Source organism: Micrasema longulum, unplaced genomic scaffold (assembly GCF_059751315.1).
Source record: "Micrasema longulum isolate JH-2025_06_02 unplaced genomic scaffold, ASM5975131v1 h1tg001371l, whole genome shotgun sequence".
Classification (NCBI taxonomy): domain Eukaryota; kingdom Metazoa; phylum Arthropoda; class Insecta; order Trichoptera; family Brachycentridae; genus Micrasema; species Micrasema longulum.
The window spans coordinates 234,537-252,531 of record NW_028278557.1 but is presented as its reverse complement, the minus strand read 5'-3'; the positions used below and the strand labels follow the sequence as shown (position 1 = coordinate 252,531).

Here is a 17,995-nt window from a genome sequence, read left to right as displayed (position 1 = left end):
ATCGTTCGTCGGCCGAGGCCCGCCTACGCCCGGCCACTCTGCGTTTGACACCAGCACCTATAGAAATACAGTTCTTGTGACGGGCGCGATTGCTACGGACGAAGCAGTGATCCGCCGCGTCTGTTACAGTGAGCATTGAAATGTTTTCAGTTCTAAAAAAAAGTTTTTTTTTTTCAGTTTTCTTTTTGTATCCCATTTTTTCTTATATCAATGATGGTTTTCAATTTCATATTATAAAAATTTAACAGAGTGAACTAAATGAAACTCTTTATCAACCTGACATTTTCTTTTGATTATAAAAATATGTTTTTCCGACGAAAACAATAATATCTTTTTTTTTCTCCTGAGATAATTTAAGTGAAAAGGTATACATTAAAAAAAATATACTCTATTTTACTAGTTAATAAGAAATATTAACCATTGTTTGGCTCTGCCTTTAAACTGTAAGGTGAAATGTATTATTTAAAATATGCGGGCTCTTTGATTCTGGCAAATATTTTTTTTAGGTTGGTAGTACTGTCACGACTATCACTGTCAAATTTTACTGTCGTGTCAAATTGTGTCAATTTTCATGTTAATATCTGCCTTTGTCCAATAATTGTGCATGTGTTAAGCAAAAAGTTAATTTAACGATTTTTAAAATGTCTGATTTTGTTGAGCAAAGAAGTTGCATTAAATTTTGTTTTTGGAATGAAATTTCTGCCGCAGAAACTTTGAGAATCTTCCAGAAGGCCTTTGGTGATCAGGTTATGTCACAAAAAATGCTTACAAGTAGTATAAACAATTCATAGATGGCAGAGAAAGCGTTGAACAAAAAAAATATTTTTGATCACAGTGTTATATTTACTTAAACAAATTAATTTATTTTATTTATTCAAATCCTCGAGTACAAAGAATAAGTATGTTGGCGAACTTATTGCTAAAAGCAATAACTTCCAGCCAACCAAAAAACAGACTGGTCAAAAGAAGAGTTGGTCAAAAATTTGTACTAAAAAACGAAAATATTCGTCAAAAGATACATACATGAAAAAAACCCAATTAATTAAAAATAACATCTGATTTATAATGGAAAGACAAGGCTTGCACATATCAACTTAAATAAACATAATGTTATACACATTAAATCATGAAGAATGTGGAATCAGATAATGAGTTTAGAAGGAGAGAGAAAAAGGAACCAAGGAATGAAAAGGAATAAAAGAGATATTTTTAAACAACAATTAAATACAGGGAGGTCAGGATTCTAAGGATATATTGTAATGTTTTAGGCGTTTCTTAAATGAAGCTAGAGAAGGTGCATTTTAACAAATACAAATTCGTAGTCATTAAAAATTTAGCTATAAAGGTAAGGTCGATTTTATAAGAGATCTATAATTTTCATGTTCTGAATTGTTGAAAGAAAATCCTTATAAGTCGGAGTCGAGGTAAATAATGTTCAACCAACGTTTTTGTTTGGTAAACATTAACTGTTTCGTTGGTGGAAAAACCACTAACAGTTCATTACTACACAAAAAGTTTTTATATCCGAATATTTTTTGCCCTAATACTCCTTAGAATGGGTTTTGAGTACACAGTTCAGTCCAGTAGAGAAACCCACTTTTTACACCTGTAATTCCTCGTCATAAACAGGCTTAGTAACAGTAGCAGGAGATTATACTAATTCATTTCTAAATATTGACACACTTGGATAACAAAATACACCAATCAAGCGTTCATAACCGCATTACCTTCAAAATACAAGTATAAGCTTACAATTATATACAATTCAAAACTAATATTTAAAAAAATTGACTACGTGATTGAAGATTGTTTATTTTAATTTTATTTATTTATTTGAATTTTCAATACAGCACTGCTGCCAATTACAATTGACATAAATGATAAAATTAGGTATTTACAAAAACATGAAAAAAAAGCACAATAAATTATTAAGGTCCATTAAAACAATAGTAAACAAAGATGAATAAGTCGCTAATACACATTATGATACAAAGTTAGAGAAGAAGAGTCTTAAATTGGTAATCCCAGCACGGAAAAGATCCACCTCTCTCGGTAGGCCGTTCAACAGATCAATCATTCGCCCCACAGGCATCAATAACGGTAAATTTGTTCTGAATTCTGGAAGAACAAATGGTCTGTGTTGCCTAGCTCTTTAGTAGTTCCTCAGTACATATAATTTTATACGCTCCAAAATGTTGAGATTATAAATTAACCCGTCCAGAAGTTTAAAGGCAGAATTAATTGAAAAAAAAAAAAATTAATTCTTAAAATACAGCGTGTTAAAAATACCACGACTCGTGAATCTGATTTGACTCCCTAAAAAAATATCAAGAAAAAGTTTGAAATGTATGGTTTTACATTTTTTGAAAACAGTGTTGATCAGTATTTATCCGTTTTTGGAATTTACGATTTAAAGATGAGAAAAACGACACTGGATTAGATCAATGACGTGATGCGTTTATATTAACCTTGTTATTAAATAGTTCGATTTCTAAAAGTTACTAGATTTTATTATCTTTACAGTATATTACGATATTGACAAAAAGGTGAAATTTGTGACGATAAAAATGCGTCTGACGCGTCCAACCCTTCAGCGGCTATGGGAAATAAGGGTTACTCAGATTCCTTTCGGACAGCGAGCCCCTGCCGACTGTCTGCAGTACTTCACTACCGTGTCTGGTTCGTATTAGTATGGTATTATTAAATTAAAAAAATATATATATATTTAAGTCGTAAACATTATTATTTTTACTGTTTGGAGACTGACAGGGAAGTTGACTTTGCCTGCATTTTTTTAATTAATAAAAAATAAATATTTGCGTTCTTATAATTTACGCAAATACTTCAATTTTGGGGGTGCTTTTCAACGAGTTGTAAATAAATCAGTATTAGAAAATGGGAATTAAGTTGGGGTAGAGTGGGGTTCGAACCGCGGACCTCTGATCCATGAGTCCGCGATACTACGGGACCATTATTTAAATTATTTTTAAAACGCTTAAATTTACCTAATTTAAATTTCTCCAATAGCGTCATTGTGAGAGTCTCTTATACTTACCTTTGTTACTAAGTTTCTTAAATGTAAAACCTGAAATTTTCAGTGAGTATAATTAAGTTGATAAATATCAAACGCCAGTATGTCCACCCAATTTTTAAAAACTTTTGTTATACAAAGTGTTGTGAAAAGAATTATGATCATTTCATTACTATTTAAACATGTTCATATTATTACAATGAAAACACTGTTTAAAACTCTGTTTTAATTCAGAAGCTAATAGGTCCACATGGACGTAGTGGTGGATTGTTGTGAACATACTGGCGTTTGATATTTATCAACTCAATTATGGTTCATAGCGTTCTTTCTGAAATACAACTCTCGTCTAAATGAATTTTCAGAACGTAGATTTAAAAAAAAAAAAAAAATCTAATTTTTTAACGTTTTGGTTAAAGGTACGTTACAGAGTTTCAACTTTGCTGAGAATGGTCGACACTTAGCTGACCAAAATTACAAAACGTGTGTGAGACAAGGAAAAGGAATGTGTTCCATTGCATACGAACCATGTGACGAGGATAGTTTTAGAATTGGACCCAGCTTGGTACAGGGCAATCAATATGGAATGGGTAAGTATTTAATACTATATTCGTATTGTACAAAAAGTTACTATATATTAATTTTGGGATTATGAATATACTACGGTAAAATGTGTCCACTTTTATTTTAAGACTTGTGAAATAATATTTTTTGATAATAGGTACATAAAAAAAGGTGTTTGAGAACTTCCGTGTTACATAAATATAAATTAATCGGTACTCTAGATCATTGGGCTTAAAATTCAGCAAATAAGTATTTTTTCTAGGAATAAAAAAGTTACGAAAAATAAAGTAATATATAATTATATTATATTATTCAGATTTCGTAACATTAATTATTTATTTATTTATTAATTTACACGCCCTATGGGCTTTTACATATTTTAGAAATTACATTTAAGTGCAGCAGTGAAACATGAGTATGTAAATTTAGTCAAAATTAAAGATAACATAAGAAAAGCTAAAAGATACAATAATAAGTAAAAATAAGGAAATGTACCAACATAGGTATATGGTACATAGAAAAATATTTAAAAAATTTACGTATGAAAACATACACGCATACATATACATACATATAAGTTTATACATTATTATAGAGATGCATGAGAAAAAAAAATAGTAAATAAAGAAAAATATTAAGAAATTTTACACAAATTAATTTATAACCTTTTGAATACTTAACGTTTATTTATATAAAGACAGACAATTATGTATTGATACATAATGAATACTACGAAAGCTGTATGTTTGATCAATGTGAGTACTTTTATGTCCCAATTAAAAAGGCACTCAAAAAGATAAACATAAATCATGCGAGTAATAATTAGTATCCCATGGGGTAGTGGTAAGGTTTTAAAAAAGTTTTTCGAAAGTTTGTTCACTTAAAATAGAAGTAGATTGGATAAATGGTAGAATACTTCGCGTCAAGCAATTAAAATAGTTACAAGTTTAATCAAAAGAGAAGTAGTATGATAAAGAATCACAATATTTATAAGAAAGTATTTATAAAAAAAAACGATCATCAGGACCGTGCAACGTAACACCACGATTATGATTTTCGTTTTCATAATATAGTAATTTTTATGTTTCCAACCTTTTTTTGACCAGGGACCGCATTGATTTCTTTATTGTTAGCAGGGACCACAAGGTTCAAGAAAAATAAACTGTGTCAATCTAAAAATATACTTCAACCGAAACTTTCAATATATTTGTTAAACTCAAAAGTAACATGCATTAACAGTGCTATTATACATAATAGAAAACACAACAGTTGAATCAATGTGAACTTGCATATTCTTCACAAGTTCGGTAATCCTAGGGCTAATATTATTGCTCAAAGCTACACGCATATCATCATTTGCTTTAAATTGATTCCTGGCCTTGTTTTTAATTACAAGCAAAACAGAAAACCCTTGTTTGCATATATGTTGTGAAGAAAAGCACAAGATGGCGCAAGGCAATTTCTCAAATGCTTTTTTTATACCAGTTCAAGAGAATCAGATTCAAATGCGTCCTTACAGTTTCTATCATTTTGGAATTCAATAAGCTCTTCCTGGATTTATTTTGCAACTTCCAGCATTAGTGGTAAAAGGGTATCGAATCAGTTTTTAGTCAACAGCTTCAGTTTTGTTATATTCTGTGAAGTGATGATTGTATTTATCACCCAACATATGCGCTTTGCCAACGGCGCGGCGCTGCGTGAGTCGCTGCACTGCCCGCGTAGCAAGGGATTAATTATTTAAAACGAATATTTTTTTTAAAAACTTTCGCAGAACTCTGATTGGAAACCAATAATCTAACTAGTAATCAAAGTAAAATGATATGTTACCAAAGTAAAAGATATTCTTCCGAACATCGACGACGTATAAGATTTTATTTTAGATCTGTTTCATCACGTTTTATTGAACAACGTTTAAAAAATCATATCGTAAACCCAAATTTTTACAGTTTACGGTGGTCCTGCAGACTTCGGTGGTGGACCAGGATTTTTCGGTGGAGGTGGTCCATTTGGGGGAGGTCCTGGAGCGTTTGGTGGCTCTGGTACCGAGTTCATCAATGGGCCGGTTCAAGGAGTTGGAGAAGTTCAAGATTCTGGAGATTGTATGATTATTGCTTATAAAAAAAAGAACTTTTTTGACCAGATAATAATGGAAAATACATCTTTAAACTTTTGCGATCTCTTTTACAGTGCAAATGGTTGGGGATCCCATAAATGATGATAACGAAATAGTCGGATCGGGAGACGGACTTGTTGCTATGAGATCAGACGATGATAATTCTGTAAGTCTAAATGACTGATTTTATTATTTTAAGTACTTCATGATTTTTGTAGCTTTCATAAAACAGACTCTCCGGTTTTCATTATTTCCTATTCTGCATAACCTATTGACTTGAAATAATGATGGATTTTTTATTTTTAATATCATCTCGAAATGAGCTAGATAGTAATAATTATATGGGAGTTTCAAATTATCAGAGGTATTCGATTAGAACGAATGGATGCTCGAGTGACTTTTCTTCATACAAACGTATTCCCGTATTTTCACTTTGGATTATGGCAATAGTGCGATGATTTTTTTACACACTTTGCCCACCTTTGGTGTATTCCTATAGTTTGTTTTTAATTATTTTTGATTAATATTTTCTATAGGAGCTATAGTAGAAATCAAAACCATGGTCACCTGGTTCTGAGAATAACAAATGGTTTATTTTTATTTTAGGCCCGAAGAATAGAGTTAAACTACATCGTTGAATCGGTCATTTGAGAAATTCTTTTAGTCAGTCAGTTTAAACTTTTCAGAAAAGCTGTTTTTTATAGTATTTTAAATGAACTGTTTATATCTAACTTAAATTTAAAAAGTACCTTATATCGTATTATCTTTAAAAAAAAACATTGGTATCTTAACGGAACAAAGTGCGTTTCAAGTTGATGTCACATCTGTCAAAAACCTGACCAAGGGGTTTATCAAATGAACGATTCAAAATTTAAGGAGTTCGAGAAAGGATTATAGTGAGAAAGTATAAAGGCGGCCTCCGTGGTGTAGTGGTCAAGACGCTTGACTCACGCACGGAAGTTTCCGGGTTCGATTCCCGGTGAGAACACAAAAAATTATAATGTGATTTTTCTCAAGCCTGGGTGTTCTTGGTAATTGGGCCTCCTGGTCTGTTGTGGTGGAAAAAAAAAACAATAATACAAAAAAAAGTTCAGCCCTATGGGAAATTGGATATAAAAAATATACTTTTTTACTCTTACGTGCGGTAAATATTGTAGCATTAAATTGTATTGTTGTAAAAAAATAGTAAAAATTATTTTAATGAAAACGAACTACTTTGAATGACGTCACTAGTTCTTCCAAATCAAACAATGATAAGAGAGTGGTGATATTTTTTTCGATTTACGGTAAGTCAACTGATCAATCAGTAGAACTCACAGATAAGGAGTAGAGAACATAAGACGTCATACGCGCAGTAATTAAAAAAACACAAAACTTTAAAAAATCATAGCGCTGATAATACGATACATAAAAACCTGAAGAAAAATGGCTTGGTTTAATAATAATAATAAATAAAAAAAACACTGAACATCCTCATTTTAGTTAGGCATAATCAGTCCGACATGCAGTCTTTTTTGCACAGTATTCGGAGAGGGATCTGCGAGGGAGTGATAGAAAAACTGTATTCAAATACCTATTCATCAAACCGCTCTCCTGACGCATATACTATACATACTCTTAACAAAGTAATCTTCATTGAAATGAAATTGAATGTTCTATACGAAAATGTGTATATTTGTATGAGAACATGAAGAATCTTCGTCTGTTTTCTGTAAGTGATGAGAGTTTTTGAAGAAAAAAAACTATTTTATCTTACATGCAATTGAACTTAATTATGCAGAAAGAAATAATATAAAAGCACTTTTGTGAAAAGTGTGAATAATCAAGTCTACTCAACATTGGGAATGTTTTTTACTTTGACAAATGATAAATAATGCATACATTATTTTTTTATAATAAAAAACTATTTAAACATGTATTTGACCAGATTTAATGATTTTAAAAATCTGACTGATCACACGACATAAGACGTGCATTTTGCAGAAAACTGCCAGCCCTAGTAAAACTCTGATGTGTGTTTTGACATTATGTGTTGAACGTATTATTTTATATCGATTATGGAGAATCATTTAATACACTTAACAAGGTATTTGATTATAAAGAATTACTTAATTAATTTGTTTTGATAACTTAAAAAATAAGTTAACTATGTGTTAAAGGAATTTTGGTCTGACTGACCACACAACCTAAAATATGAATTTTGCAGAAAACAGCCAGATCTAATATTAAGTGATACCTCAATCTAACTTTTCATGGTTGAGGTGACATTTTGTATTAAAAATTTTTTATTTTTTATTATAGGTATTTTAAATTAATGAATTTATAAAATTAAAATACAAACGTATATATATTCACTTAAATTTATTTTAGAGAACAAGATTTCTGGAGGCATCAATATTTTTATCAGCATTTATACGGTAAGATTTTCCTAGTGCTGTGGGTACTTTCTGCAAATTAAGAAATGCCGTTTTCGTGATCAATAATATTTTCAGAAGGTTATTATTCAAGTTTTTTGTATCAAAGTGGCCTAGCTGTTTGTTACAGAATATAGAATTGAACGTAGTTATGCAGAAAGCAGCCAGTCCACAATTTCGGAAAAATAAGATATTAATGTTATCGGGTGCAGTAAGGTCGATTCTATGTTTTGCTAAAAACAGCCAGACCGCTTTCATATAAAAACTGTATTAATCACCTCCGGAAAAAGGTGTCGATCACAAAAACGGCATTTCTCAATTTGCAGAAAACACCCACAAAACTAGAAAAATCTTATGGTACTTTAAAAATCTCTTAAACTGGTCAAATACACAATAAGATTCTTGTTTGTAATGTATAAAAAAACTTATGTATTCATTGTTTATCGTTTGTTAAAGTCAAAAACATTCAAACTTTTGTGTAGATTTTATAATTCACTCTTTTCACAAAATGGCTATTATCTCAGTTTCACTTTTCTATGGCTGGCTGCTTTCTGTATAACTACGTTCAATTGACCTTACGGCACCCGATAAAAATATAAATATATTTTTCAAAATTTTGAACTGGTTGCTTTCTGCATAACTACATTCAATTGATAATCACTCTGTATAATACGGGCCCAGGATCTTAAGTGTCGGATTTTGTTTCATTTTCAGAGTCCACCGGCCTTGTACCAAAACCCCTACAGCCAGTTCTTGAGCTCTTCTCCCCAGAGTGATACCAACCACGATCTGTGGCGGTACTCTGGATACGGGAATTACGGACAAGGGGTCTCTTCCTTCGGTAGACTTGGTTGCAGGGACCGCATCGTCACGCCGTGTGATGGAGACGAGTTCTTGGGGGTAAGTGTGTGATCGGTCTTCGTTTGGAGTCCATTATAAAACTTCAGCCAATGAATTGAATGATTTTTCAGCCAATGAAAAAATTCAGTGGTACGGAAAATTTAATACAAACATCTTTTCTTACGTGCGATGAAAATTAAAGCATTTAATTATGCGGCGAAGTTTCTCAAAAATGTAGTATATTAAATTAAAATTAAAGTAAATTAAAAATATGTTATGATAAAAATGAATATTTTGAGTTTGTCCAAATTTTTGTATACATGAACTGGATTCAACTCCCGATGACGGATTCAACGACGGATTTTCAGGCGTTGCCTAGTATGCAGGTGAAATAATTCAATAACACGAATCTCACCCGCATAAATAAAGGTTTCAGCTCTTTAACTTCACAAACATCAACATAAAAAATAATTGTTGGGATATAGATGTTCAAATATGGGCAGAATAGTGAATGTTACACAGTGGGTAAAGTGGCCACTTAAACCAGCCAATGACAGGTCATAAGCTCTGTAGATTAGACTTCTATATTACCTTCTCTAAAATGTTCTTGATCTCTGTTGTAATATGTTAATGAATACCGCAGTTTTACTATTTTTATGTCTTTTAAAGAAATAAAATCATAGATACATATATTTTAAATGCACTGTATAGAAACTGAAATATTTATAAATTTTGTATGTACAGATGTTTAAATATTAAATAAACTGTTACTGTGACATTTGCTGTTTTTAGACAATATTTGGAGCTTACTTAGAATATCGCAACAGAGATGAAGTTCATTTGTTGATGTTCGTGAAATTAAAGAAGTGAAAACTTTATTTATGCAGGTGAGATTCATCTGATTGAATTGTTGTAATTTGTTAATATAAAAAGCTCCCCAGGGAGTTGAATCCATGAATTGAATTAAAACTAAAGTAAATTAAAAATACGTTATAATTAAAATGAACTAACAATATTTTGAGTTTGTCTAAATTTTTGTAGACAAGGACTGGATTCAACTCCCGAGGACGGATTCTTTCAGGCGTTGCCTAGTATGTAGGTGAAATAATTCAATTACACGAATCTTACCAGCACAAATAAAGGTTTCATCTCTTTAACTTCACAAATATCAACAGAAAAAAAAATTGTAGGGATGTAGATGTTCAAATATGGGCATAGTGGTGAATGTTGAAAGTGGCCACTTAAACTAGCCAATGACAGGTCATAAGCCCTGTAGATGCCTAGACTTCTATATTGCTTTCTCTCAAATGCTCTTTATCTCTGTTGTTATATGTTAAAAATGAACTATTTTGATACGTCACAGTTTTAGGTGAATACATATTTAGAATAGCCAATCAATTAAAATATGTGTTGCGATAGATTTTCGGTTTTTGAGTGGCCATGTAAAGCGTGTTTTGAAGTATACGGTGTTCTTCTTTCATCTATTACCGTCAGTGCACCTCCGTATCAGCCAATTTGTCTGTCACCCTCAATCGACTTTTCCCAATTTTGACTGCGATAGGGTATGTTAGTTCATTAGCTTGATAGTAAGCCGGGAGAAGCAAGTCCAACCAGGAGAACAAGAGTAGTCAGTAATATTTCATTATTCCTGGACTGACTCTCGAAGACTTATTCCCTCACCTTTCATGTAATAAAACGATCCAGATACGCTGGAAAAATAAACTATTTTAAACTATACGAAGTCGCGAAAATTAGAAATTTGATTTTATTTACTAGAGAAGATAGTTACTCAACTGAATTTATCGAAAATGTTAGCTCATTATTATTTCTACTAGTTTTAATTGTAAACTGACAAAATGACGTAGACATATTAAAATATGTCCCCTTTGATACATACGAGTATTAAGCTAAAATTAGTTTCAAAGCAAAATAATTGGACACAATGCGAGTAATCCACAATGCGAAATTAAATTAAATTTGAATAAACTTTTCAAGTATTAGCAGTCACGTTGTGACCACTCTATATTCGCATGTGTGTTCCTCATATTATTTATAAACTGTTCAGTTAAATATTTATTTATTATTATTATTTCACGTGGAATTAAATTTTAATTAAAAACACCCTTGTGTTTTCAACCAACAGTCAATTGACAAAATAAAAAAATGTTGACGCATCGTACGTTGGATAAATTAATTGAGGAAAAGAAGGTTCTTTTACAATACAAAACTTCATTAAATTAGATAGGATGAATAAACATTTTTTTTAAATACATGCAAACATTATTCATGAAAACTCTTTAAAATTTTTGGAATTTGGGAATGAATCGTTTTTATTTTAAAACATTTTAACTTAACGTAAATTGTATTCTTTGGCACGGGATTCTGCAGTGAGTAATACATCATTATTTTTTCCTTTCTAAAACACACGACTTACCGCCTTTTATAGAATACAAGAATGAACAAAATTAAATATATCTGCATAATGTAATCTGCATTGCTGGGCTGGTCATGTCGTTCGCAGCTCAGACTATAGATCAGTGGTTCTTAACCGGTGCTCCGCGGAGCATCTTCTTAAAATTCACACACTCAAGGAATAACCATAACTTTCAAAGATTTATTTCTACGATATCTTTTACTGTTGATATTTTCTATATTATTTTGGTTAATAATCAAATCATATACAAATGTGTTTGTTTATAACCATGAAATATTTGATGAATAAATACAGTTAATTAAACCAAAAAATTAATACAATTCCTTGCAAATGTATTTATTTTACATACAACCTAAGCCAATTACAACAGTTATATAAAGAAATATGTGTACAAGAAACTGTCCAAAAAGAACAAGAAACCATTTTGTAAAAGACAAACAAGAGCAATAAAATAATGGCACAAAATATATTCATCAACACGATTAATATCTAAGACTTAAAATTAAAAATTAAATATTAAAAAATGTTTACTATGAAATGAACGAAGTATATTTGTAGTATTCTCTATTCTACACAGCCACAGGGTGGTCCGGAAAACTTTAATTACACTCTCGTCGTTTAATTACAAACTTGTCACCTGAATAGTGGGTATAGGGGAGGGGATATCAGGGTGTGTGTATGCGAGAGGGTGAGGGTGTGTGTGTGAGGGTGAGTGGCAGGGAGTACTATCTTGTACTCCTTTTAAATTTGCATTAACATTCGTGACAGTAATTCGAGTAAACGAAATCGCGAGCACACATGTTAACGATTTTTTACAGACATGAAGCTTTGAATATTTTGTCAATTGTCTATTTAAAAATATGGTTTTTGTGGAGTGTTCATTTTGTTTTATTTGTTTTGGTTTACAAACAATACATACGACAGAGGTATAATAATCACAACTTGTTATATTATTAATATTTAAAGCATTGACTTTGTGGTCAAACTTTTTACCAAATGTTATTAAATATTATATAAATATTATATTTGCATATAACTACTTACCGACTTTTCTATGTCTAACGGTTTCGAAAAGTCCCATCTCTTCATCGGGACACTAATTATACATAATGTTTTAATCCCACCATACACCTTCACCATCGTAATTGAACGAAAAAAAATACCTACGTGCTGATAGGACACTTGCTATTAGAAACTGATGTTTCGGTGATTCAGTTTTTTTTTTGAAGTAGATACTTAAAGTGTACATTTTTAAAGTCAGTTAATTTATAAAAATAGTTAATATAAATATAATTAAAAAAAAAAAAATTGTTGCTCAGTGTAGTGTTTATAAAAATCAGAAAACGCCATGTAAATGCGTTGTAAATGCCTGGACTTTTTTGGGATTTTGGTCAATCATTTTTTACGGTTTTCACTTAAATACTGTTATTCCAAAGGAACTGACTTACAATAATTTTTTTTTGCAAGTCTCTAATTTAAAAATCGTTTTATGCTCTGTTCGCTTTTTAGATTAATGGTTTTCAAGTTGTTAATATTTTTATCATCAATTATAGCGGGGGATAATTTACTTTGTATTAAGGTATTAAGGCAAATTTGAAACTTAAATATTTGACCTTTTTTATCATTGACATATCGAGGACTGACAGAATGCAGTAAGTCAACAGTTTTTATACATATCAAATATTTTTTAATATAGGTGCAAAATGTTGATTTTAAATTTAATGTTATGCCTAGACTAAAGATTACTATTTTAAAGCTTTACAAAAAAGAACAAAATTGTGGGAGAAATAATGCGTTAAAACAATAAAAAAACTTTAAACGCGATTACCTCGGAACTTGTTTTAATTACTTGATGCATTCTGTCAGTAAAGCCTCGATATTATAAATCGTAATACTGTAATCAATATATTGTGTTTTATCTGCAGGCTTATTCTGTCACAATTTTGATTCGTAAGTTTGTTCGTTCTTCATATATCCACCTCACTCTAACGCAATCAAATTTCGTATTTCGCGTGATGGATATATCGTATTTCACCCTCGTTTTCCCTCATACGATGCGAATGAATTTACGAAACGAATTAATTAGCATAAGGCCACTGTACACGATAGAATTTTTCAGGATTTATACCAAAACTATCCATAGTGGAAAAAAACATTCGTCCGAGGTTCCGGTTTTATTTCAAGCTCAACTCCATTCGTTTTTCGCCCGAACGCAGAAGATTTCATATAACATATTTAAACAACGTACAATGTCGATTTATTCATGATAAAATAACTAAAATAAAGTAGAGAGTCACCGACATCTTGGAATATTTTTTCGAGCTAATTATATTGATATTTGTTAGGTAGTTATTTTATAGTTTCGATGACACCAAATTGCTCGCTTTAGAAAGTAAATTGTGATATTAATCGTTGCCAATTACAATGTACGGCGAGATTGCTGTGATTTATATGTAACGTATAAATAAAATGTAGAACGAACCCGTTCTGAGAGATAGATAATAATATTAGTATATTGAGACACTTGAGCCACCAAATTAACGGTTTAGTTGCTCTAGAGCAGTCTTTGCCGACATTTTGTAAAGACAGACTATTACAAGATCAAATTTAACTTATTTCAACATGTACATTTTTTTTAAAATACGGAAATCGAATTGAATTCACAATTTAATTTTGAAATAAAATTGAATTGAATTTTTAAAAAAAGCTGATATGTACTTCAAGATTATCTTTTTATTGCACTAAGATGCCGAGACTACCAGACAGTCTTTCTTTGAGAATGAGATTTTTTTTCTTTGTATGTAGGCTCCGCTTAGACATATTTATATCCTCAGACAGGGTGTGCGTAGGGTTCCTAACTTAATCGACCGAAAATTCGGAAGGTAAAATATAAAAACTTAATTGGTCTTTTTATGTTGAAAAATTGTTGTTTTTAATACTTATTTTGTGTGACTGTATGTTTTCTGAATAAAATAAAATAAAATAAAAATAAATAAAATAAAACAACCAAAATCAAATGAATGAATCGGGTTGCGGTCCCGTGTGAACCCCACTCTACCCCAACTTAATTGTCATTTTCTAATAGTGAGTTATTAAAAATTCGTTGAAAATGGCCCAAAATATTAAATGAAATAAATGAGGTACATCATTAGAACGCATTTTTTTTTAATGTATGAGTTTATTTTTAAGTAATCAAAATTATTATTGGTGAAAAACAACGTCATTAATAGGTATTGAAAACCACACCAGGATCCGTTTTAAAGGTCTTGTGGCATCTTTTCATATCCGCACATTGCACAAACTTTTTTTTTGACAGCAGTTAATTTTCTACGCTAAAACCACGCCAAGCTTCGTAATTTTTTAGTAGGATTGGTGAATAAATGCAATATTTTTTATACTTTTCCCACATTCACTTACGAAGTCCCTTTGTTTTGTTAGCCGTAACATTACGATTTTTTTTAATTATAAAGCAATCGATTCTTGAAGATTTAAGTTGCGTTTCGGGAGAAGGGAGATGATTTTTTTGTCTGTTTTCGAGAAAATCACAGAATTCCGTGAGAGTTGGCAACTCTAGGTATGCAGAATGTGGTGAGCAAACTGCAGTTAAAATGTAACCGATTTTGTGAATCGTCGAATTGATCAATAACTCTTTTGAAAATGTATTTGAATACGGTGTTTAAATATGAAATATTTTTCAGACGACGTCGTACAGTCCCGGTTCGTGTGATCCGTACCACTGTGGGCTCAGCCTCTGCCAGGGCCGTCAGCAGGGGCGCGGTCCCAGGCCCCCCTGCCGAGTGGAGACCTCCGCTACACCTTTCTTCGTGGCCGTCAGATTTGGCCCCCCGGCTCCCAAGCCCAACCCAGAGGCTAACATCGGAATGTGCCTGAAGTTCGAGCAAGTGCCATGCGCGTAAAAAAAAACGTTTGTTAAAAAAATGTATTTGGTATTACGCTACAGCTACAAATCGGCCAGTCATTAGAAAAGTATGTTTTTAAAAATGAATCTGGCAAATCGAAATATTAATTAATTTTATGAATCCAACAGCAAAATATTTTTTTTTTTAACAATTCAAAATAGTATTCATCTTAATTTTTTCTTCTTGGTCGTTTGCTCTTAACAGTGTAGTCGTGGTCGGCAGGAGGGAAGCACGTCGTTAGGATCTGCCTCCATCCGCTTCTGTCCTTATCGTTTTTGGAGACTTACTAAAAAGCTATCCCATTCGCTTCCAGCACCAAGTCTGTCCTATTTTGAAGGAATTCTTTTGCGAGATCAAGTTCCCTCTACTACTCGTCTTTGTACCACCAATTTTTCCATGTTGTCTGTTCGCTTCGTGTGGCCAAAGTACCCGAGAACACAGATTTGCACAGTGGAAGAAAGATGCTGTTCAATATACAATTATTAGATTATAGAAAAATAATGCAATAGGCTAGCTTTATCATAATATTATGATCATAAATATATCTCCAGAGTCCAGGCGGATAATGAATACGTGTGTGAACGTGAACGTAACCTGGACGAGAGTTTTTCAGACTAGACTCGAAGAACTCAAGTAAAAATCAGTTCAACTCATAGTGTAGTGGTTGTACTTCAGTACTAATCAAACAATAAAAATGAAAGGTACTTTGTGGATGATAGAAGACACTATTATTCAACTGTTACAAAGATAATTCATTTGCTTGACTGCTTGACTTGATGATAGAAGTCACTAAATTATCCTAGAAAAAATAGCGTTACTGAAAAGGACAAATGTACACTCATGTACAATAATGTTTTTAGGGACCATCGAACTCATCCTATCTAATTTTATTATTTGTTGTTGAATTTATAAAACTATTTTTGAAATTGCGTTGTGCTCAAAATTTCGAGGACGCACGTAGGTTATAACAGAGGCCTGGTGGCAGTTTGTGGACGCCATATCTTTCTACCGGGGATTGCAATGATGACGCTATTCTGTCTTTACCAACTTTTTACATCGCTGCATAATTATAACCAGATTTGAATTGTTGATTTATCTGATCATGCCTGATTATCAGATATATTTTTTCTTCCTATTCAACGAGTAGATCGCGAATAACATTTTTGAATATTGCACCAGTTAAATATTGCACAACTTTTGAATTATTTTTATTTAAAATATTATCATCAGTTAATACTTTCACAATCAGTTTTTTTTGTAGTGTATACAAGCAGTTGGTAAAAAAATGATAAATCGTAATTTTCCATATAAATAAGTTTTAATTTATAATCGAATATATCTACTTGTCTTCTCTTAATATTTTTAAGAGCTTTATCAATCATTTTGCTCCATAAAAAAACAAATATTTAATTCTTTACATTAAACAAACATTTTATTGTGTTTTTAAATATTTTATTATGATATACAAAATCTTAATTTATTTCCTGTTAGTAAAATACTTTGTTACATAGATATTAGTTCATGCATTTATTATTTTTATTTAACTTATACTCTTATATTTAACGCTTCTTTAATTTATTTGTATATAGATATTAAGGTGTTAATTTGTTTTATTGTTAGTTGTTTGAGACTATAAAATAGTCGTATATCATGGATTTAAGAATATTGGGATGTATGTTTATTATTTTTTAATCATGTCAAATTTTTTATTTATATTAAAATAATAAGCACCGCCAGAAAAATGAGTGGCCTCATTCGGGCAATGTTTATTGTTTTGTTCCTTTTATTCTTTCATTCATGATAACATTATAATTGTGGGCATTGTATTTTTATAAATAATCTAAAAAAATCTGGTATGATGATGTATTTATTCAATAAAAAAGTTTATCATTTTATATATTTGTTTTAATTTAAAACCACAAATAACGAGTAAATTTAGAAATGGGGACTTGAATGTAATTAGAAAAAATATTTGCTTTTACTATATGTATATACTATAGAGCCGGATATAGTTTTTATAGACAAAGTACGAGCAATAAATAGTAATCCAAAGAAAAGATAATTAAAGAAAAATGTTGGATGTATTTCTTAATTATTTACAAAAAGCATTATTTCTAATAAATCAGAAATTCAAAGACATGAAAAGAGTTTAAAAATAAATACAAATTTAACATTTGATTGCGGTAAAGATTTAAAAAAATATTTTTTGTTGAAAAAAAAAATTTAAATTGAGTAGAGCATAAAAATCAAGTGCACATGTTAAAATTATGACACTTAAAAATAAAAAACAAACTGCCAATTGACGGTTATTTAATAAGGGGTTAATACCCCTTCATGCATAGTGACATTATACGATACCCGCTATATAAAATTTATTTAATTTATTCCTGTAGTCCCATAATTTTTTTGAAGTGTTATGAATGCATAATATGAATCCTCTAAAACATTTGCTATTTACTGTTTTTTACTAATTCTTTTTCGCACCACAACAGGTTTAGGAGGCCCGATTACAGTAGTGTATTACACCACATAACACCCAGGATTGATAACAATTACAATACATATATTTATCGAACGGAAAAGAATCGAACCCGGAACCTTCCGAGCATGAGTCAAGCGCCTTAGCACCACGGAGGTCGTCCAGAGGAGTTGTAAAAATATTGACTTGATAGTTGTTTAATC

The 17,995-nt window shown here is 31.2% G+C and overlaps 1 protein-coding gene across 2 annotated transcripts; it reads left to right on the top strand.

Annotated features, from left to right (window-relative positions):
* The first annotated feature begins 585 nt into the window (after positions 1-585).
* LOC148275643 (uncharacterized) lies at positions 586-17,208 on the top strand. Of its 2 annotated transcripts, none has more exons than XM_088235398.1 (7): positions 586-746; positions 2,524-2,679; positions 3,448-3,618; positions 5,539-5,691; positions 5,780-5,871; positions 8,834-9,019; positions 15,092-17,208. In XM_088235398.1, exons 2-7 carry the CDS (start codon positions 2,568-2,570, stop codon positions 15,308-15,310), a joined length of 933 nt encoding a protein of 310 aa, XP_088091524.1. In that variant the 5' UTR covers positions 586-746; positions 2,524-2,567; the 3' UTR covers positions 15,311-17,208. The 2 variants fall into 2 exon arrangements, with proteins under 2 accessions (XP_088091524.1, XP_088091523.1); XM_088235397.1 differs by lacking the exon at positions 586-746 and adding an exon at positions 768-1,345.
* The last annotated feature ends 787 nt before the right edge of the window (positions 17,209-17,995 follow it).